The sequence below is a fragment of the Lynx canadensis genome, chromosome B4 (assembly GCF_007474595.2).
Source record: "Lynx canadensis isolate LIC74 chromosome B4, mLynCan4.pri.v2, whole genome shotgun sequence".
NCBI classification, from domain to species: Eukaryota; Metazoa; Chordata; class Mammalia; order Carnivora; family Felidae; genus Lynx; species Lynx canadensis.
The window spans coordinates 86,951,411-86,976,160 of NC_044309.1; the positions used below are offsets into that span (position 1 = coordinate 86,951,411).

At 36.0% G+C, this 24,750-nt stretch overlaps 1 protein-coding gene across 2 annotated transcripts in view; it reads right to left on the bottom strand.

The window, feature by feature from the left end:
* Nucleotides 1–282: 282 nt before the first annotated feature.
* Nucleotides 283–24,750, bottom strand: part of TAFA2 (TAFA chemokine like family member 2) — a 483,290-nt gene continuing 458,822 nt past the window's right edge. The window contains exons 5-6 of one of the 2 annotated variants that reach the window (XR_003970434.1): nt 10,919–11,161; nt 283–2,396 (exon numbers count right to left, since the gene is read on the bottom strand). Coding sequence is in view for 1 of the 2 variants with exons in the window: in XM_030323093.1 (XP_030178953.1) it covers nt 2,385–2,396 (12 nt within the window). In the remaining variant the exon portion in view is untranslated. The remainder of the gene's footprint in view (nt 2,397–10,918; nt 11,162–24,750) is intronic. The other variant, XM_030323093.1, reaches the window with a different exon arrangement.

Here is a 24,750-nt window from a genome sequence, read left to right on the forward strand (position 1 = left end):
CTTCCCCATTAATTCAGAGGTTTTCCTGAACAGTAACAGAAGGACTTGTAAAATAAAACACTCAAGGGGAGTCTGGGTTAAGCATTTGACTTCGGCTCAGGTCATGATCTAATAATGGTTCATGAGTTCAGTCCCCACATCAGGCTCTGTACTGACAGCTCAGAACCTGGAGCCTGCTCAGATTCTGCCCCTCCCCCTCTCAACAATAAACATTAAAAAAAGTTTTTTTAAATAAAACAGAATCAGAAAACAGATTCTCCAAATGTAACTCATGAAAGAGAGTCCATTTTATATCCCAATTTTATTTACCTTTTCTGAATAGTCACAACATTAATCTATGGGGGATAATCTAGTTAGTATAATTGAAATTCCATTTATTTTTTTCTATTGATATGCATGTGTCACACTTGTATATAATACAGAATTTCCAGTGTTGTTTTAAAGGATGCATTTAAAAAAACGAGAAGCATGATCTACAATTTCAAACAAACCTAGGACGAATTCATAATTTCCAAGATAAAATAGTTTTCTAACTCTGTTCCAAAGAAATTAATGATATTATAATTGGTGCAAAAACTCCAGCACAACTGTTCTTTCTTTCTGATTTCATACAGTCTTGAACTATTGTAAAATCCACTCAGAACCATCTAATTCATTTTATGTATAATTAAAAGGGAGGGAAGAAGTCATTTCATTCCATGGATTTGTGGGGCAGTGTCCTTTTTGATTCAGTGCCAAAAGTGTACTTTACAAATTTAATTTTGAACAGATTTTACACTTTTAATTTTTATGCCCAGAGACATTCTGGGAAATGTATTGGTCTTTGAAATTTGTTACCAACTAACAGTCCAAAATTCTCCAAGGTATGTCAGCCCCCCTCAGGGAAGCCAACATATAACTAGTTGGCCATGCCAGTGAGTTTTAAAAATATGAAAGATGTTCATATCTTCTCTAACATAATGGAACTTCTAATAGGACAGTTTCTGAAGTATCTTCCTATTAGTCTAAGATGACTAAGCAAAGAAGTCTTTCCCTTTACATCCCAATTACAGAATGGCTATGAGATTTCAATTCTTCCTTCACATAACAAATGAAACAAATGTAGTATAAAATTATACATTCTGTAATAACTTAGGAAAAAAGTACATACATGTTTAAGGCCTTTATAAATATTTGTAAGACTTTCCTGTAGAACTGAAAAACAGAAATGTTAAAATGACTACAAAAATGTGGACAGAAACTGACCTAAGAAATTGTTTGAATGGGACAACTATAAGCAAATATTTATAAATTTGATACCAAGGAAAATGAGTAATTCTATTAACAGACTGAACAAATATATAAGCATTCAAACAGTCATTGGGAGCGAGCAAGGGGCAGTCTATTAAAATGATAGAAAGTATAGTTAAAAAAAAATTACTAGAAGAAACCTAAGTGAGTAACACTCAAGCTAAGAAATAAGATATCCACATGCATCCCTGGCAATTTTTTGAAACTGAAGGCTACCTACATATTTGACTGCTCACTGCTGATTTCTGTGAAGGAAAAAAGTAAACACAAACATGAAAGAAAAAGCCCACTTAAAAAAAACTGAAAGGGAGAGTACTCTAGAAGTACAAAATAGTATATAATGAAAATGGAAATTCAGTTCTAACTATTACCTATTTGACTGACAGAGAGCTCAGTAGAATGTTAGCCTTGGGGAAACATGTCAGCTTGTCTATACATTCTTATATGATTGATGTATTCAGATAACTATTACTTGCCAACAATAATTATTATCAATGGATATATATTTCCATTCCTTTAACAAAAGCAACTTTAAGATGTTAAAACATGTAGGCTTTCAGAGCTCCAAGATTAGGATACAAATAAAATCGTCTCAGTCTACACCATGCCAAAGGAGAAGTTTGCAAAGGAAATATCAATAAAGCTGGGTGCATTCCCACTAGCCAGTGAACACAGGACCGGACCCAGGAACACATCCATGGCAGAAGGCTGGTGCACTTGGCAAACTTTCAGAAACAAGAAAAGCAGTCATATTTGAAGCCAAAAACCCAAACGGTGAGTGTCTCTGACATCACCTGGAAACACCAACTCTTCAGATGGGAACTTCAAATTCTTTTAGCAAGTGCAATTTTACAAGTTGAACACAGTTCAAATCTGACATCTTCATGGCATAGAAGTTCATGTCAGACTTTTTTAAAGTCTTGGTTTCAAGAAGAGGCTGATTATGAGCCATGAAATCCCTTGGAAATATAGCTCTGGAGTGCCTCTTGTGAGCGGTATAAAAATCTCCCTTCAAGATCACCTCAGGAATTAAGTTTCTGTGCATATGTTGAATGTAATCAGGCTTGAGGATCACTTGATTGATTTATCCTTGGTTAATGGGTTACCTACAAAGGAAGAAGAAAATATAATCATTTTATAACAAGGCTATAATCTTAAAACTCCAAACACAAGTTAGTATTAGAAATTAATAGAGAACTCAAAATGGTGGTATTTACTTTATCAAATAAAATGTTAAAATTTTAAAGGCTACCATACTCAGGTGTTGCCACCTTATAAAAATACATCATTTCTATTTATCATCTCACAATATTTTTAGAGCCACTTGCACAACTATCCAAATGACTGCAACTGTGACCAGGAAGATCTTAACTGGTCTTGTTACCCATCTCAAGTCCAAAGAATGATTCTGGAATCTTCATATGTCTTCATATGTCTTCTTGGAAGACATAATCCAGAGATCATAAACACATTATGCTAGGCCTCAGTAAAGAAAGGCCTTTGTTCACAGGAGTACAATCAGACCACATACAGTCCTTGGGCCTTGTCTCCATAAAATCCATTCTTAAAATAGTTTAAAACATGGGTGTTTATTTGACTCAATTATGTTTCAGAAAAATTAATTCTTTAATGAAGAGAAAAGGAATACCTGGGGAGAAAAACAATGATTATGCACCTGTTTTACCAAGTTTTAAAGGTGTCAAAAATTCTCAAAAATTTGATTAGAGTTGTATGAATGCTGTTATAAATATTACTGAGGGAGATCCACACTGGCTTTTCACAACATAATAAACATCTAGAATTCCTGATACCTCTATCTTTCTATATACGCATAGATGTGGATGATAGATGGACATAGAGAAAGAGACAGATTTCTGCTGTGTCAGTGAACTTCCAGGCACACTCTAATATCAAGGTACTTAGAGTTTCATAATTGTTCTTTTTAAGCAATAGTTATAACAAAAAGTGAATCCTTGGAAATTACTGTGGGTACTTTGGTTTTATTCCATTAAATTACATAATTACTCATCCTTTCATAAGACATTTATAGAAAAGCTTTTTTTTTTGTTTTGTTGTTTTTTTTTGAGCAACTATGAAAAAGAGAAACAGTAAGCAAAATAATCTAGCGATGGCTCTACCATGGCTAGTCTCCAATTACACTACAAAAAGAAGATATAAAATTCAAAAAAGTATTTTCTGCATAGAGGCAGTCATCTTATTTGTGTCTCTCTGATCAGCTGTCTTTCCCAAGGAAGGAGCATCTGCTTACATATTTAAAACTACATGCTCCCATGCACAGAGGAACTATGGAAGGAACTGAACTGAGGATGGAAGGATACAAACACAGAAAGGGCCTGCTGACATCTAGAGATGCTGGGAGCAGGGGCTATCTTAGGTAGAGCAGCAATCTCATGATCAGTTTGTCTTCCACTTAGTTGGTCACTTTACAAAAGTTCTGTGAATAGCTCCCAATTTGAGTGTTAGTGTTAAGAACAACATGGAAAGTAAATATAAATGTCTCTACAGACATTAATGGAGAGATAACTGATCATTGTGAAAAACACAGAAACTTCATGACAGACTCTCTTGATAAACACTGATTTACCAGAGTCTTTGACTGCCATTAGCTGAGCAAGATTGCCACTTGCCTTTTCTGAAGGTTCTCCTCTTAGTAGGAAGAATTATAAAGCATAACAAGGGATTATATTTCCAAACTAGTGCCAGGAAAAGAGAGGAATTGAGAAAGAGAGGGACTGAGAGGAAACCAAAAGGTTAGCCTCAGCACAGATTCAGCACAGGCATCTGGAGGGACATGGTACAGTGAATCCATGAGAGCAAGTGGCCTGACCTCCTACATCATTTCAAGCCCTGGTTACAAGTAATCTCTTCATGGGTATGGTAAATGCATTCTTCTATCTTCATTCCAAGCTAAGCATTTTAACCTACTAGGTTATATAAAGCTGGGGAGTGATTCTCTCAACTATTTATATATTAAAGCTTTATTTTCACATTCTTTTAAAAATAGACACTCAAGTTTACAGTACAACACCAAAGGTCTATGTACCTGGAACAAATTTTTCCTCCATCTCAGTAAACATATATGTGTACACATAGACATATATGTGTATATATACATATATATATATATATATATATATATATATATAGTGTGTGTGTGTGTATATATATATATATATATATACAATCCATATCCTAAGAATATCATAAATATACATTTTTATTGTCTATATCAGCTAAAATTATTGCTAGAAAGTGAAAATTTAAACGCAACTAAAAGAATGATCTAAATAAGCATAGACTGAAACCTGACTAAAACGATTTTTTCTCACCTCAGTTTTACACAATACTCCTATGTTATTAATCCTAAAAATATCCTAGCACATTTTATGAGATGAAGATAGGGCTTAAGTGGACTGTTTTAGATTCAGTCTTTGTAGGGGTGTCTGGGTGGCTCAATCGGTTAAGTATCTAACTTCAGCTCAGGTCATGATCTCACACCTCATGGGTTCGAGCCCTGCCATTGGGCTCTGAGCCTGGAGCCTGCTTGGGATTCTGTGTCTCCCTCTCTCTCTGCCGCTCCCCTGCTCACACTCTGTCTCTTTCACTCTCAAAAATAAATATTTAAAAAAATTATAGATTTAATTTTTGTAGATTACTCTGATCCAAAAATTGTGGTTTGGCCTGTGGAGTTCTACAATAAGGTCAGTGTGTCAATAATAGCAGTCACAGTGGATGTGTCATGCTACCTCTGGGCCCCTCAGTTTTCCCCTATGTAAAAAGGTTGCTGTGCAGATCAAATAGTATAATGTCTATGAAAACACCTAGCTCTGAGCACCTGGATGGTTCAGTCAGGTGAGCATTCAACTCTTGATCTCAGTTCAGGTCATAATCTCATGGTTGTGAGATCCAGCCTCACATCAGCTCCATGATGGGCATGAAGCCTGCTTGGGATTCTCTCTCTCTCCACCACCTCTCCCCTTCCCCCCCCCCCCACCCAAAAAACAAAGAAAGTAAGAGTGAGTGAGAAAGAAAGGAAGAAAACACCTAGCTTTGCCAACTCTGGAGTAGTACTATGAAAGTTTTTTTTTTTTTTAATGCACTAAAAGCACAATGAAAGGGTCACATTAATAGGCATTCAGTCAAATTAGAGAATTCCTACAGAATTCAAACAAAGGCTAATTGTCCTTTTCAACGTAATATAAATATGAACCTGTGTGAGAATGTATCAGCACCCTCCTTGATACCCTCCAGATTTGTACCAAATGAAATGGCAAAACCAAAGATTTAAAAACATAAAGATGATTTTGAATATAGGCGCATTATCATAAATTTTAATTGCCTAATACGCAAGACCCAATAATACTTAAAAATGAAACTGTCTAAAATGTAACACACAAACAAGTCAACCCTTCACAATTTAATGTGCTTCTTAAACAAGTGCAAGTTACTCAAGTCAAAGTTCTGGCAGACTAGTTGGGAAACAAGTGCCATTCTACCCTTTGTAGACTATAAACTAGAACTTCCTGATATGCAAGGGTTGTTTAAGCAATATTTATAAAATCTAACATTTAAAAATGTTGCTTTCATTTAAAATTAATTTTTTATACACTACATTAAGCATCGCCTTATTTTCAGAACTCAAATATTGCTCTCTTTTCACTCAAGCTGTATCTTTTGGAAGAGGCCAAGGAGTAAAAAGTTTTAGGTGGTCAAGAAGATTTTCAGTAAAATGTTTTAGCTGGTCAAGAAGATTTTCAGCAAGTTACCAGTAACTAAAAGCAGGAGGTTGTTAGAAAACCATCCTTACAGGATAGGAAATAGCATTTGCTACCATGAATGCACTGTCTTTTGGTTCTGAGGGCAATAGATATAAAATACTGTATGAGGGAGTGACATGGTCCTACAGTCATTATAGTTGTGCCTTGAGCTTTATAGGCTTTAATCACTACCTCAGTGAATTTGCTTTCCAAAGGTATTGTTTCACAAAGCTGTTTCTTTTTATGTAAGTCTTATTTGTGCGTGCTGCACATCAGCCAATTCAGCAAGAGAAACTACTTAACAGTTGAACACATGCAAAAGGCTAATAATAATAATAACGGCAGTTTTTCTAGTCACAAGCACAAAGCTATCTTGATAATGATCCACCAGGATGAAACTCACCTACTAACATTAAACAAATTAATTCTTTAAGAATTACCCCCTTTTTAACACATCAATTTATCTCTCCCAACCTAACGAATCTATTATAGAATACTGATTAGGTTTCTCAAAAACGTATGCTAAAATCACATCCTTTAAATCTGTTCACCAATTAGAGAAAATAAAACCAGGTAATAGCATATATAACATTAGTTAAGTGTGAAATTAAGTGAAGTCAACTATTTTATACTGTTTCTATTTTATGTTTTGAACATTATGAAGTATCCTCTGCCTATCTTCAAGATAAATTAAAAGGCTAAAAAGGAAATTCAAGAATCTATCTTGTCCCCTGTGTAAAAGATGATTTTGTAAAGTTCTTAAAATAATTATATTCATGGAGTCTGTAATTCCTTTTTTTTTTTTTTCCCACTCAAGCCTTGCGCCTGCATTGTCAGGGGGAGACAACACACTATGGTGAGAGGCATGACAAAGTGTGGGCTCCGTGGGCACACAGCCTAGGTTCAGATCTCTGCCTTAGCAATTTCTCACATTTTGGGGCTGAAGAAGTTATTTGAATTCCCTGAGCCTTAGTCTCCTGGAATGTAATACGAGAATTGTATTATCATCAGGCTTCATACATTTGCTATTGTGGTTAAATAAGACAATCCCTTGAAAGTCTCCAGGTAGATGCTTTTTAAATTATAACAGGTGGCAGTAGTCATAATTCCCAAACACGACACAAAAGATGATACATAGGATAACTATTGGAGGGGGCAATACTGCTTATTTCTCTGTAAGTATTGATTTCAAGTTAACTTTCCGTGTCTTCTAGAAACTGATCTTGCAATTATTCATTTCATATTCTTCTAATCATAAAAGTCATATAAAGAGGGGAACACGACCTTTTAGCCTGCTTTGGGAGTGAGACTATCTTTTCAGATGAGATGATACAGAGGAGCGGTTTAAAAGAATGTACCTGAGGCTGTGCTTCCTAGGTTCAGTGCTTAGTTCTTCTGATAACTCAGTGTGTGACCTTGAGTAAAACAGGGACCTATATCATAAGGTTGTATGATCTGAGGAGCAAATAATAGGCCAAGTGCTTAGAACAATGCTAGGGACATAATAAACTCTATGTAAATGGTAACTATTATTCATACACACACACACACACACACACACACACACACACACACACACACACTTCTAGGTATCTGAATGCAATGAATTCCTAGTTTTTGTTCCTGATTATTTCTGATCATACATCACTAGTCTTTATAGACACATAATTCCATTCTTTTTTATTCTTACTTTGTCTTTTGCATGAGACTTTGCATACAGAACAAATATTTAGTAAGTAAGAAAGAAATATGTGGCGATATTTCCAAAAGGAGGTGGCAGGTTTAAATGGAGCACATGTCCAGTCTTCATAATACAGCTACTTAAATAACATCACAATAGGCACCATGTCAAACTCACATTCCGATAAATAAATGTAACTTATTTGATAAGAGTAAATGGAAAGCTAGATACCTTTATAATTCTAAAAGCTGATTTGAATGAACTTTCCCTTGCATGGAACATCATTGCTGCTTCACTGCAAATGTATTTTTTTAATGTAGCTCTTACAAGTACATGAATTAAGCTCTTCCCTTACTTTTTGTGTACAGAATGTGCAATTAAAACATCATCACTCTGCAGAAGCAGGTTTTCTCACTTAAACTAGAGAAAAGCTGCCATTGAGCTGGTCATAACTGTACATGAATGCACTTGTCCTATCTTAAAGCACCTTATATACCGAGGTATTACAAAATGAAAGGCAACTGTCTGTCTAGGATAATCATTCAAGAGCAAGCTGAACAGACAGCTTTTAGGTATTGATGAAGCCCTATAAGGCAATGACATATGAATCATCTTTATAATTATACCCACCTATAAAAAAAAAACTAAGGCTGTATTTTACTTTCTTGGCAATGGAGGTGATTCCTATAGACATGAAAACTGTTGGATTTTCATGCCACAGTTTAATTTTCCCTCCTAAGAATGTCTGGTGCTGGCTTGGCCCGAACATTTAATATTTGAGGCACCAAAAGCCATCTGTATAATAGTTCAGCTAGGGTCAGTATTTCTACTAAATGACTTTGTTATCTGTCCTATAAATTCTCAAAAAAATCTAACAGCTTTGGATGTTTGGGAGTCATTTCAGACAACACAGAGCACTGCCCTAGCTAGCTGGATATATTTAGGTATAACACATGTGGGTACCAGTGTGGAAGCAGAAGATGGCATATAATCTAACCAGACTTCTGGAGAGAAGCAAAGCACCAAACATAACTGAGGAGACATGGCCTTATTCTGATAAAAGTTTTATACTAGTGTTACTACCTGCTAGTCTTAGAACACTGGACAAGCCACTTAAAAATCTCAGAATCTCCAGGGCTTATATCTGTCAGCTCAGTCTGTCGGACTAAGTGAGCTTCTAATTCCCTTCTATCCCCAAACTACTAAGACTTTTCTTAAGAAGCACTGATTCCAAATGGGATTAAGCTTTATTCTGATTACCTAAATTCACTGGTGGTACAACCACTGAGTAGAGTTCATTTTTCTAAGAAGCCTATTCATTATATTAGAATGCAGAACTAGTAAGCTTTTACCACAAACACAACATCTGTCACTGGCTTTCAGCTTCCTATGCTGTGTAAATGAAGATCTTGACTGGAAATGAATCTTTTGAACAGATGGACCTGCCCTATTTCTTGGAACTTTGAAAGCTGTACAGTGCGCCTGCCATGAACTCTTCTACGTGACTCATGAAAGCAGATGACTGTTTGCACTGCCATTTATGCACATTCATCTCCTCAGAAGCAGGTCGACTGATACTGCCTGGATGACATTCACTGCTAGCAAAACAAAACATTGCCTGATTTCTCTTTGGATAGTTAATAAATTCCTCTGGGACATCAAGGAAATTTAAGACTTTCCTTCTCCTGGCTCCTGTACACAACTTGTATTTATTCCAGGTGGAAAATGACCCCCAAAATGAAGATAATTCTGAAAGACAACAGGATAATGGGATCCAGTTATTTTTCTCTCAGAAACATTCAAAAGTCCTTAAAAGAGGAAAACAATTATTGTGAATACTTGAAGGAAATCTGAATAGACTTAAAAAAATATTCCATATACCAGCAGAGTTCCCACATTTTTAGAGACAGTGGAGATTATGAACTCAATCGGAAGGTACTTTACCTGATAAATTTGATACTGGGTTCGTTTTTTAGACTCACCTCTAATTTATGAAGGAGTCATTTGAATTGATAGTTTTTATCCACTTTCTGACATAAAGCCTTACTTTAAAATTTTAAATCTGTTCAAGGATCTCACTTCTCAAGAGTTTCAGCTTCACTGCATATGAGGGCTGGCAGAAGGTACACAGTCCAAATTGTGCTCAAAAGGTGAATTTAAGAGAAGTGGGTAGGGGAGAAGGGCTAAAACTTGATAGCCTAGAGATTACCAAGAACAACATTTTCTCTGAGCTTCCTGGATGGTTTGAGTTATAAATACAAATGGCTCTTTCCTTGAGATACCTGTCTGAGTAAAGAAGATGTTGTTGTCACCTGGAGAAGAACTTGGTGCAACGTGTACCAAGCCGGTACCATGCGTGAAGTAGCACATTCGCCCTCCTCCCCAGCCCTGTCCTTTTCCATAATATTACATTAGAAATTATCCTTCCATATGTGGCAGATCTTGGAAAAAAATTTGCTGTCTGTAACTTCCAAACCTAGAATGTATATTCTGACAAACAGGGTAATATAGTCAGTGATGTTTAATATGTCGGGTGCTTTTGCCTCTTCCCTTCTTTTTTCTCAGTTATATTCTTCCCTGGGTTTCTTTTTTTTTTTTCTTTTAAGAATAATAGTCACATATCAGAAGTTTCAAAATCTCAAAGTTGATCAAAATATGAATCTTTAGCTACTTCTAATAGCTTAGATGCTAATTTGACATAGCTGATTCAATTATAGAGCAATTTATGTAAGGATTGGACCATTAAGTAAGAATATTATCTTCATTTGGGCTCAGTACTTTTCATGTTAACTTCTGCATTAATAGGCAGGTTGAACACTGACAGAGGTCCACCAGTACACCCAAAGTTTTTATTATCCATTTCCTCTGCTTGGAAAAACAATGTCAATGGCAGGGCCACTGTAGGTGACAATATTAGGTTCACCTCCTTGTGGCAGGGTTGTTTAATTGGTGGGCCTCATAATAGTTCAAAGAGTGATGCCCCCTCCTTATTTCTATAGGAGATAGTTCAATGCCTTTCTTTACTGAATACTGAGACAGTTCTTTGCTTTCTGACCCCTAAAGCTATACCAAGTTCATCTTTCACCCTGAAATCAGGAGCATCTGGAATGCTAATGGTAACTATAAGAAAGATTAGGTTACAGTTAATCCTGCAACACAGTGTACACACCTGCTCTGTGAGAAATAAACCAAGACGAGAGCTCATTTCGGGAGATGTTTTGAATCTTTACTCCTCAACGAAACTTCTGTCCCTTCCTTAGAATCCGACCAACACTAGGATTCGCCACACTAGTGCTCCAACGTGGAGCCAGAATATTTTTGAGTGTGGAAAAATCAAAAATTGTCATCAGGCACAGCAGAAACCTTCTCTTTCTACTTCTCCATTCGAACTTGAAGAGTTTTACACGTTTGCCTAAGGAACAAACACATGTCAGGTACTCCACTGTTCAACAGATTATTACAGGAAGCAAACCTGGGAGAAAGGGAACATTTCAACAAATGTAAAGGGACAGTGAGACAATAACTTCTTTTACGTCCATAAAAGTTCACAATGGAGATAGGTTTGCATCTCTCCTAGAGGATCACGAACTCGTAGAACATTTTTTTTTAATTTCAGAAAGATACTCATAAACGGGACCTAAAATAAAAAAGTTTTTACGAGAAATTGATACAAAAATAGCAAGAATTTCTTGTGAATATTTTGAGAAGCGTTCTGCACAAACTTAATTAAAAAGTTCATTAAAGTCAAGGGAGAAAGTATATAGAAATTAGTACACCATCATTTTAACATAAAAGGGTAAGAGAACTATGCAAATAGTATTATGTAGTAATATTCAATCACAGTTCAAAGATTTAATATTCATGATCTTTCCTGAACAGCCATGTCTACGGTAATTTGTGATTTTGCTAAAGCATGAACCTAAATTGTACACAATTTAATGTTGATAAATGGGGCCAGGTCATTTAACCAATGTATAGGTCTAGCCACCCATAGGCATTCACAAGCCAGCTTTGTTATTCTCTGCTGATCAACTGTGTAATCCTCATTAACAGTCTGAATGGGATCCATGACATTTTACAGATATAGACTTGCAAAGGTTTGCTTTATAATCTCTTTCCCAAGCTACTCCAGAGATATCAAACATCTACTATTTGAATTTCAAATATTTGAGAGTATAACATGAATAACAATAATAAATAATAAAAATCCTATGAAGGAGTGGCTAACAATTTAGAATCAGACAATAGAAGGTTTTGGTAATATGAACCAGAAGTAAAACATTTCCTACATAAATTTGAGAGTTCAGGATAGTTAAAACCAATAGCAGGAGAAAAAATTAATAATGTTATAATGTAGAAAGATGTCTCCCAATTTTGAAAAAAAAATGGAATATTTGAGTAATGAGAACCAACCCCTTATCCTCGTCACACCTAGATCTCTCCCTACCTGAATGGAAAATGGAAGACTAAAATGATGGCCTGAGAAATAACAGAACTTTTGAGTTCGGGTCATCATGAGTACTTGATTTTATCCACACAGGTCAGAGCCAATGCAGTCATAAAGTGGGTCGGTGTCATGAATTGCCATAGACACTTGTTATAAAGGATGAAGCTGGAGGAAATTTATAGGAGCTTCATATCAATCCACCTACCCTCATCTCTCCATCTTCCCAATCCCTTCAGAGACAAACAGGCTCATCTCTAGTCATAACCAACTATTTAATACCCACAGGACTTGATATGCCCATTCATATCTCCTTATCTTTATACATTTTTACCTTTGCCAGAAATCTCTTCTTTCAAACCTCAGAAGCAATGTTACCACTTCATAATTCATAAGCCTTTTGTGATTCATCCAGTCAGCACTTTGTCCATACATCTTTTATAAGACATATCTCATCATATTATGATTATATAGTAATCTCTGTTTCTCGCACTAAGCTATGATATAGTAGAAAAAAAGATATTCAGCATACATTTTGTTTCCTCAGTGGTAAGCAGCATTCTAGGCACATAAATAATGCCTAATATTTGTCAAATGAAAGACTGAAATGATGGATGGGTGGGTGGATGGATAAATGAAAAAATGAATGAATGAAGGTAAGAGGAAAGTGATACATAATTTCAGGAGAAGGACACCTGGGGCTACTATTTGGATTCTCTGTGAATAGCTAGGGGAACAATGAGGTGACCCCAAAGGTCAGTTCCTCCATTTTTTATTTTTTTAGGATTATTCCCATGATTCTGTGGTTTCAGAATTTGAAATTATAGATATGCATGGGTCCTGACATCGGTTTCACATTTGCACCTTGGATATTTAAATTTATTCTCATTTGGAAAAGGTCTGATTTTTAAAACAAAATTAATTCATGAAAATAATGATGCAAGAAGATAATAGCAATGTGTGATGCTTTAATTGGTATTAGACTAACCACTTGGGATGTGGAAAATGTCCAAATAGATACATCAAGGTTGATTCCAGCATACTCATTACAGTTAACATTTCAGTTAGAAATTATCCTAATTTTTTTAAATGCAATTCTCTCTTGAGTAATTTCCATACTGCTGCTTAACACTGTCAGGAAAATTTCCTCATGAAATATTCCGTGGTGACAATTATCCTACACCTAAGTATTACATGCTCACTTGACATCAGGTATGGTGTTACAAATGAAATACCAACAAATTTCTTATAATGGAGCAAAGTAAACAAACTTCACAATGATTGATTCACTTCCAAAATAACTAATGTGAATTCAATCTCTCTTTCTTATATACTGATTATATACTCTATGTAGTTTAGGATGCCTCACCCCTCCCCCTATTTCTTTTTTCAAATATAGAGGCTAGAAGGTTGGTTTTGTTTGTTTGTTTTGTTTTGTTTAGTTTTTGAAAGAGAGAGATAGCAAGTATGTGCAAACGAGGAAGGGGCAGAGGGAGGGAGAGAATCTTAAGCAGGCTCCACGCCTAGCATGGAGCCTGATGTAGGGCTCAATCTCACAAACATGAGTCTAAATCAAGAGTAGAAATAACAAATAACAAATAACAATAACAGTAGAAATAACAATAACCAATTAATGGACTGAACCACCAGGCACCCCTAGAGGCTAGTGTTTTAGAAGGCAAAGAGTTGATTTTTGCTTAGTGAAATGCAACAGACTCCATTTTCTGGTCTAGACTAGAATGCCAAAGACAGCTGATCCTTCTCCTCATGGAAACCTGGAACCTTCCTCACCCTTTCCTTTGCCTCCACCTTTCAGATCATAATTGCTGGAATCAAGAGACAACTTGGTGCACATTTATGTTCCCTTGTAACCCTCAGAATTATTCTTTGAGATTATCCCCATTTACTATTTACAGTTATTAGGCCTTGTTATTAATGACTGTTATCTCCAATTTACAGTTGAAAACGCTGAAGTTCAGAAAAATTAAGCAAAACTTCTGGAAGATGCATCTAAGCAGTGATAGTCTAGGGATTGAGATCCTCATTCTGGGACTTCAAACCTACTAAAATAGGTACTGCATACCTGTTTCTTCCGTTAATTTATTTGACTAATATTAATTGAACATATAATAAGTAGTAGGGATACACTTGGGATATATTTTCCAGTTTGAGGAGTAGTCCTGCTTTACACCTGTTGTCCTGACTTTCTGTTGAGCTTATCTTGGAAATATGTCCTATTATGGGCAATAAATTATATCTTCATTCATATAGAGTACTCATCTTTACTGTGGAAATTTGAATTTTAGTAAACAACTACTGAATGTTGAAATATTAAAGCTACGAATGAATGATTCTTTAATATGGGAATTTAAGCCACTGTGGTTGCAAAAAAGGGAACATTTTTTGAAGCATAAAACATTTCTGAAATCCATTAAATCACATCAAGTTGGTAATAAATTTTTAAGGCTGGCATTGAGGAAGGGTTCCTAGATATAGCTCTGTACTAACTTCTTCAACTTTTCCATCATAAAAATGAGACATTGAGGTTGTAATGTGAAAGACTGACTATAATATTATCAGTTACTATTGTAATCCAAGGTCATGAACTCAGAATCAAATTAAAGCCATGGCACACACTATTACCTTTGAGATAGAAGATTCATTTTAACAAAGAGGTCAAAAGAAGCTTCTTACAAAATCTGGATCTATTTTAAAACACTAATATTCCCTTAAGTATGAGGTTCGCTTACTAGATATTTTTGTTATTTCTATTGCACCATAATGAAAAATATTTTAATGGCATCTTTCTAATCTTGAGTAAAATTGAAAAGTGATCATTGGGAATTTCAATTTCCCTCATTTTTTTTCTTTTCTTGACCATGAATAATTAAAAGTTGGCCAAGAGGTGGTGTGTCCTACGTTTATTTAAAGTTCACCTACTGATATTAAAAAAATAACAATAAATTTAAGACTTTCAGAGAATCAGGCAAGCAGTAATTACAAGTAATGGTTAAGAGCATGGGTTAAGAGCATCCTCCAGCCATGGCTGGTTCTGACTTCAGTATCTTAAATGTGCGGCGCTGTTATTTCACTACAAAAAAACTGTTTCCTTTCCTATACATGGAGATTGTCCCTGTCTCATCATACTACTATGAAGATTAAATGAAAGAATACCTATAATAAGAATACAATAAATACTAACTTTTAAACATAAACAGTACCTTGAAATAAATATTTTCAGAAACATAAGTTTGTATACTTAACATTTTCAGTATCCCATTGTCATTATAAAATATGAAATCTTATTCTATAATAAGACATTAAGTATGGATGTATTTCTGGCTCTCTGATACTGTGTCCTTTCCAAAGCTATAAATTTCCTGTGCAAAGTCTGCTTTATTTTCAAAGGTTGTGCTAGAGTCAGGATAAATTATAAGGAGGGTATATTATGCACATGAGGTCTAACACAACTTTTGTTATTTTCTAAGAGTAGAAACTTATATATAACACATTTTGTTGGAAATGTACTGAGGTTAAAAAAAATCACTTAGGTTTTATTTGTTATTCCATAAATAGGAATTATTAGCTTCTGCTAATTGCTGAATATCTATAAACACTTTCAGCATCAGCTTCTACTTGCTGTTTTTGTGATTTAGTAAGAACATTAATGTTGTATTAGTAACAGCAAAATGGGCAAGAGTGGCTCAGGATTCAATAAAGCAGTCCTTTACTGCTGTACCAACTACTCCAAGCTAACTTCATCTTAAATTGCCATAGGCAAACAAATACAAAAACCTTAACGTGAAGAAGAGAAAAGAATAACCCACAAACCTAGCACATAAACCCTAGCATAACATTTCTTTCAGGTTAAGAAAACATTTTGACTATAAAGGGAAACTTTTTTGGTGAGACGGTCTTTGAAATATACGAATGGATATAGAAATACCAGTTGAGTAAATGACAATAATTGCAGTGTTCAGGGGGGAAAAATGCCACCTTCATGTGGTAGCTTCTGATAAGTCCCTGAAGAGATGTTGCTGAAGAGCCATGGTCTAGTGGCTGTAAAGGAAAACCTGTATCTGCTCCTGCAGCATAAGCCTAGCAAAGGTGCCTTTACAATTGATAAACACAACAGTTTCCATGAGGCCCATCTGTGGTAGCTAACTGGAATGGCCCAGATCCTGTTACCATCACAGACATTAGAATCCACATATTTCCTCTTTGTGGTCCCTTACCAGCATGATCTGTTTGCAGCTAATCCAAAAGAGAATAGGTGCACAGAACAACCTTGGAAGAATGTTTGCTTTTGAAAGCCCACGTATAATATGTATGGAGGCAGTAAGGGAAGACTTGAGATATCTCTACATTAGTGCTTAATCAGATTGACAACTTGGAATATAATGTTCATGTTTGAGTTCTGAAAAAGCTGGCTCATTTTATACACCTATTAACTTTATTGTTTAATGTATTTTACTTAACAAGTAAATATAGCCCTTACCCTTAAATAGGAACTATGTTGAGTGCTTTACAAATATTAACTTATTTATTCCAGACAGGGACCCTATGTGGTGGGTATACTATTGTCCCGATCTCACAGATGTGCAAACTGAGGAACACAGCTATTAAGTAACTTGTTAAAGGCCACCAGCTAATAAGTGGCAGATTAGGGAAATGAATCCAAGTAATCTGACTCCAGAGACCAGTTTCTTAATCATTACACCATCCTTGAAGACATTCTCAACAGAAAACAGCAACCATTTCTCATCGAGGCAAATAGGACCCATTGTAAAAATAGACAAACAGCTCCTGGCAATTCATCCATTGTGAGTGATTAAGGCAAAGCTAGTACAGCTCTTGGAAACGTTCTGGAGTCTCAGAGAAATTTTTTTTCATGCAGAAGTCTTGTTAAATTAAAAACAGAATATTACTCCCTTCCCAAGAAACACTTTCTTGCTTATATATTAGACTAAATCACTAGGCATACTAGCTCTAGAATGTGTTTCTGACTGCTATGTTTCTTAGCTCTCTGTATGTGGTATGACTAAAGAATCAGGTTATATTCTTGAGTGTAATAATGGCTGTTGTTGTTCTTATAAAAAAAAAATGCATCTGGGGCACCTGGGTGGCTCAGTCAGTTAAGCATCTGACTTCAGCTCAGGTCATGATCTCGCAGTTCGTGGGTTCAAGCCCTGCGTCAGGCTGTGGGCTGACAGCTCAGAGCCTGGAGCCTGCTTCAGATTCTGTGTCTCCCTCTCTCTCTTTCTCTCTCCCCCCCACCCTCTATCTCTCAAAAATAAATAAACACTAAAAAAAAAAATTTGTTAATGCATCCTAATGTCATTTAGAATGACAACTTTATAATTTACTTGCTTGCCTTATGGATTTTCTCAAAAGACTGGCATTTCCTAACTAATCTGGTATCTCATAATATGAGGTATATAACCTGAAGAGGTAGGTCAGAAAAAATATGTCAAACTTCCATTGTAGATGGGACAAGACAATGCGCAGAAGAACTGGGATCTCCATACAACAGAAATATTGTGACTAGATTTGTCTTTGGTATCTAGTTCCTAATATAATGACTGGCACTAAATAGGTGTTCAGTAAATGCTTAGCAAATTCAGATTCAGGTATGATTTTGTTCTATTTCCATTGACAGGTACAACACACACAGTTTTTTAAAAAAACCTCCAAATTTATACATAGAGTGCCAAACCTGCACACATAGAAAACATCCTCTAGGTATATAAAAATATTCTACTTTTTAAAAACATTTTAAATTCTTTTTTGATATATAATTGACATTAGTTTCAGGTGTACAACATGATTCAATATTTATATACATTGCAAAATAATTACAAGGATCTACTTAACATAAATTTTTTTGTGTAAGAATTTTTAAGATTTATTCAGTTAGCAACTTTCAAATATGAAATACAATATTGTAAATGATAGTCACCATGCTATATTTAATATCCCAATGAGTAAATTATTTTATAACTGGAAGGTTGTGCCTTGTGACACCCTTCACCCACTTCGCCCACCCCCAACCTCCACCTTTCATGACCACCAATCCATTAACTGTATCTATAAGCTTGGTGCTGTGGTTTTTTTGTTTTGTTTTCTTTTATTTATATTCCACAAATAAGAGATATCATATGGTATTTGTCTATGTCTGACTTATTTCACTTAAAATAATGCCCTCTAGGTCCATCCATGTTGTTACAGATGGCTGAAATTATGCCATTGTATGTGATACACACACACACACACACACACACACACACAACATTTTCTCTTTTTCTAAGTCTTTAATTCTGATTAGTTAATATACAGTGTTATATTAGTTTCAGGGGTACAATGTAGTAATTCAACAATTCCATATATCACCTGGTGCTCATTACAACATGTGAACTCCTTAATCCCCATTACCTATTTCATCTACCCCCCTCCCCCCACCTCCCCTCTGGTACCATACAGTTTGTTCTCTAAAGTTAAGAGTCTATTTGTTGGTTTGTCTCTCTCATATTTTCCCTTTGCTCATTTGTTTCTTAGATTCTACATGAGTGAAATCATATAATATTTGTCTTTCTCTGACTTATTTCACTTAGCATAATACACTCTAGCTCCATACATGTCATTACATGATATACATAGATAGATAGATAGATAGATAGATAGATATAGATATATGATATAGATATAGATATATGATATATATATGATAGATATATATATGATATATATATGATAAATTAGTTTATACACCACATCTTCTTTATCCATCCATCATTTGATGGATACTTGGGTTGCTTCCATATCTTAGCTATTATAAATAATGCTGCTATGAACAGGTGTGCATGTATCCCTTTGAATTAGCATTTTTATATTCTTTGGATAAATACCCAGTAGTGCAATTGCTGGATTGTAGGGAAGTTCTGTTTTTAACTTTTTGAGGAAGCTTCATACTATTTTGCACAGTGGCTGCACCAGTTTGCATTCCCACCAACAGTGCAAGAGGGTTCCCGTTTCTCCATATCCTTGCCAACACCTGTTGGTTCTTTTGTTGTTGATTTTAGCCATTCTGACAGGTGTGAGGTGATACCTCCTTATAATTTTGATCTGAATTTCCCTGATAGTGAATGATGATGAACATCTTTTCATGTGTCTGTTGGCCATCTGAATGTCTTCTTTGGAAAAATGTCTGTTCAGGTCTTCTGTGTATTTTTATATTGTATTATTTTGGGGGGGAGTGTTGAGGTTTATAAATTCTTTATATATTTTGGATACTAACCCTTTATCAGATATGTCATTTGCAAATATCTTCTCCCATTGAGTAGGTTGTCTTTTAGTTTTGTTAATTGTTTCCTTCACTGCACAGAAACTTTTTATTTTGATATTGTCCTAATAGTTTATTTTTGCTTTTATTTCCCTTGCCTCAGGACACATATCTAGAAAATAGTTGCTGTGGCTCATGTCAGAGAAGCTGCTGCCTGTGTTATCTTCTAGGTCTTCAGGTCTTACATTTAGGTCTTTAATCCATTGTGAATTTATTTTTGTGAATGGTGTAACAAAGTGGTCCAGTTACATTCTTTGAATGTAGCTGTACAGTTTTCCCAAAACCATTTGTTGAAGAGACTTTTTTCTATTGGAAATTCTTTCTTTGTTGAAGATTAGTTGGCCATATAGTGGTGGCTTTACTTCTGGGTTTTCCATTCTGTTCTATTGATCTATGTATCTGTTTTTGTGCCAGTTCCATATTGTTTTGATTACTATAGCTTTGAAATATAACTTGAAGTCCAAAATTGTGATGCCTCCAACATTGCTTTTCTTTTTAAAAGCTGCTCTGGCTATTCAGGGCTTTTTTCATTCTATACAAATTTTAGGACTGCTTGTTCTAGTTCTGCAGAAAATGCTGCTGGTATTTTGATGAGGATTTCATTAAATGTATAGGTTGACTTGGGTAGTATAGACAGTTTAGCAATATTTGTTCTTCCAATCCATGAGCATGAATGTCTTTCCATTTCTTAGTGTCATCTTCAATTTATTTCATCAGTGTTTTATAGTTTTCAGAGGACAAAACTTTCACTTCTTTTTTTTTGTTTTTTATTTTTTAAGGTTTTTTTTTAATTTTTTTAATGTTTATTTATTTTTGAGACAGAGAGAGACAGAGCATGAATGGGGGAGGGTCAGAGAGAGAGGGAGACACAGAATCTGAAGCAGGCTCCAGGCTCTGAGCTGTCAGCACAGAGCCCGACGTGGGGCTCAAACTCACGGACCGTGAGATCATGACCTGAGCCGAAGACGGACACTTAACCGACTGAGCCACTCAGGCACCCCTCACTTCTTTTTTTTAATGTTTATTTTTGAGAGAGAGAGAGATAGAGAGAGAGGCAGAGTGCAAGTGGGGGAGGGGCAGAGAGAGACAGAGACACAGAATCCAAAGTAGGCTCCAGACTCTGAGCTGTCAGCACAGAGCCCAACACAGGGCTCAAGATCATGACCTGAGCCGAAGTTGGGACACTTAACCAACTGAGCCAACCAGGCGCCCCATAAGTCTTTCACTTCTTTGGTTAGGTTTATTCCTAAATATCTTATTATCTTTGGTGCAATTTTAAATGGGATGGTTTGCTTAATTTCTCTTTCTGCTGTTTCATTATTGGTGTATAAAAATGCAACCAATTTCTATGCACTCATTTTGTATCCTGCAAATTTACTGAATTCATCTATCAGTTCCAGCAGTGTTTCGGTGGACACTTTTGGGTTTTCTATGTATAATGTCATCTCATCTACAAGTAGTAAAATTTTACTTCTTCCTTACCAATTTGGATGATTTTTATTTCTTTTCATTTTCTGATTGCTGTGGCTAGGACTTCTAGTATTATGTTGAATAAAAGTAGTTAAGAGTGGACATCCTGGTCTTGTTCCTGACCTTAGGTGAAAAACTCTGTTTTTCCCCATTAAGGATGATATTAGCTATGGCCTTTAGGATGTTGAGGTACATTCCCTCTAAACCCACTTTACTGAGGATTTTTATAATTAATGGATGTTGTACTTTGTCAAATGCTTTGTCTTTGTCTATTGAAATGATCATATGATTCATATCCTTTCTCTTGAAGTGATGGTATCACAATGATTGATTTGCAAATACTGAACCACCCTTGCAATCTAAGAATAAATCCCACTTGATTGTGGTGAATGATTTTTTAATGTATTTTGAGCTCAATTTATTAGTATGTTGAGTAGTTTTGCATGTTGATCAGGGATATTAGCCTGTAGTTCTCTATTTTAATGGTGTCTTTATCTGGTTTTGTGGGCTAATGTGATGTATTCTGGAGAATGCTCTGTGTACACTTGGAAAGAATGTATTCTGCTGTTTTAGGATGGAAAGTTCTGAATATATCTGTTAAATCCATCTGTTCCATTGTGCCATTCCTAGCCATTGTCTCGTTTATTTTCTGTTTAAATGATTCGTCTGATGATGTAAGTGGGGTCTTAAAGTCCCCTACTATTATTGTATTATTATTGATTAGTTCCTTTATGTCTATTATTAATTGTTTTATGTTGGGTGCTACTATGTTGGGTGCATAAATATTTATAATTGTTATATCTTCTTGGCTTGTCCTAATTATTATTATATAGCATCTTTCTTCTTTGTCTGGTTACAGTCTTTGTTTTAACATCTGTTTTGTCAGGGTGCCTGGGTGCCTCAGTTAGCTAAGCAGCCAACTGCAACTCAGATCATAATCTTGTGCTTCATGAGTTTGAGTCCCACATCAGGCTCTGTGCTGACAGTTCAGAACCTGGAGGCTGCTTAGGATTGTGTCTCCCTCTCTCTCTGCCCCTCCCCTGCTTATTGCTCTGTCAATGTCACTCTCTCTCTCTTAAAAATAAACATTTACAATTTTTTTTTAATTTTAAAAAAATAGTCTCTTTTGTCCAATATAAGTATTGCTATTTCTGCTTTCTTTTGACATCCACTTGCATCATAAATTTTTCCATCGCCCTCACTTTCAATGTGCAGGTGTCTTTAGGTCTAAAATGAGTCTTTTGTAGGCATAATATAGATGGGTCTTATTTTTTTATCCATCCTGTCACACTATGTCTTTTGATTGGAGCATTTAGTCTGTTTACATTCAAAGTAATTATTGGTAGATATGTATTTATTGACATTTTGTGACTTGCTTCATGGTTGTTTTTGGAGCTTTCCTTTGATCCTTTCTTGTCTTTGTCTTAAGTTTTGTTGATTTGCTTTAGTGATATATTTTGATTTCTTTCTGTTTACACTTTGCATACTCACTAGGTTTTTTTTTTTAATATGGTTACTATTAGGGTTGTGTCTAGCTTCTTCTGCCTATAGCAGTCTACATTAAGTTGATGCCTGTGTAAGTTTGAACCCATCCTTTACTCCTTTCCTCCCCACATTTTAGGCATATGTTATATTTTACATCCTTTTTTGTGAGTTCCTTGGTTGAATTTTTACAGAAATATTCATTTTTACTACTTTTGTGTTTCCTACCTTTGTGCTGCCAATTTTGGCCTCTATTTTCCACTCAAAGAGTCCCCTTTAAAATTTCTAACCAGGCTGGTTTACTGGTTACAAACTCCTTTAGTTTCTGTTTGTCTGGGAAACTCCTGATATCTCTTTTTATTCTTAACGGTAGTCTTACTAAATAGAATATTCTTGCTGCAGATTTTTCCCATTCAGCACTTTGAATATATCATGCCACTCCCTTCTGACTTGGAAGGTTTCTTCTGAAAATTCCTTGCTAGTCTAATGGGCTTCTCTTGTATGTAACTGTCTTCTTTTACATTGTGACTTTTAAAACGTTTCCTTTATCACTGTATTTCCAATTTAATTACAATATATCTTGGTGTGGATGTGCTTTTGTTGATTTTGTTGGGGGTTCTCTGTGCCTCCGGGATTTGCATATCTGTTTCCTTCCCCACATTAGGGATTCCAGTCATTGTCTCTTCAAATAAATGTTATGCTACCTTTTCTCTCTCTTTTTCTTCTGGAACTCCTATAATACGAATGTTATCACATTTAATGACATCACTGAGTTCCCTAAGTCTATTCTCATTTTGCATAATTGTTTTTTCTTTGTTTCAGCTTCATTACTTTCTGTTACTCTATTTTCTAGGCTACCAATTCGTTCCTCTGTTTTTTCATCAAACATGTTCATTCCATCACAAGTTTCTCATATTGTTTATTGAGACTTTTATCTCAGTTATTCCTTATGTCTGTGTGAAAGCTCTCATTCATGTATTCCACTTTTTTCTCAAGTCCCATGAGTATTTTTATGATCATTGCTTTAAATATTCCATTATGCATGTGACTTATATTTGTTTTGCTTAGATCTCTAACCATGGTCTACTTTTTCATATGGAATAAATGTCTCCATCTTTTCATTTAGCCCAAGTCTCTGTGCCTGTTTCTGTGTGTTAGGAGAGTCAGCTATGTCTCCTCTTCTTAGGAATAATGGCATTATGAAGAAGAGGTCCTATAGTGCCCTGCCATGTAGTGTCCCCTGTTCCCCAGGGCCTATTGCTTCTGAGAATGTCTTCAATGTGTGATGTATGTGCTCTGCTGCTTTGTCTTGGCTATTTTATCCTTTAGGCCAGTCATCTGCAGAGGCTCTCTTTGCCTATTGTGAGCAGTGTTTGGTCCCTGTCCTGAAGGTGGCTCATTTTAATGAGGTGTGCTCTGGTCTGCTTGTGAAATGAGACCTGTTGCCGCCCCCACTGGAACTGAGGTTCCATAAAACTCCTCCCATGTTGGGAGATGTGGTGTAAGCAGGAGTTTGGGGTCAGTTTTCTGGGGGAGGGGGCCTGTGAAGCTTGACTGAAGCAAAAGTGACTGTGAAGGGTGGTTCCAGTAGACTGGAGAAGCAAGACTTAGTGTAAGCTAGTTAGTTAGCAAGAACCTGCTCTGCACTTGTTCCCACAAGTGGCCCTGTGCTTATGCTGAAGGGTAGGGGAAGGAAATGGCAATAGTCAGTTCCTTTGTTCCCAGCGAGGTCTCTCTGTGAACACTGCCTCTCTGGTACATGCTCTGGGAAGAGCAAATAATCCCACACTGTGTGCCCCAGGTTCTCTTCAGAATGCTATTTCCATACTGTGGATTGTTAGCTTGCCTTCTCTCCAAGATCAGCACAATGCCCTCTGGGCTCGATCTGAGCCAAGCCTGCTGACCTTTAAAACTCCAAGCTTTAAGCACCACAGGTGCCAGAAGTAACAGAATTCAGGCCCTCTCCCTTTCCAAGTCCATTGATATGGGGATTAATTTACCCTGCATAGTCCTCTGTGTTAGTCTGCTTCTCAGCCTTTTCCGTGTCTCTGGCTCCCTCCCCGCTGTAGTGTCCATTATATGTTTCTCTTCCAAACCACATCTCCACCCTTCCCACCTTCCTTTATATGGCCTCTTCTCTACCTTTAGTTGTGGAGTTTGTTCTGCCAGTCTTCAGGTCAATTTCTGGGGTATTTAGGATGATTTTATAGTGATCTAATTGTATTCGTAGGATGAAGCAAGCCTAAGGTCCTCCTACACTGCCACC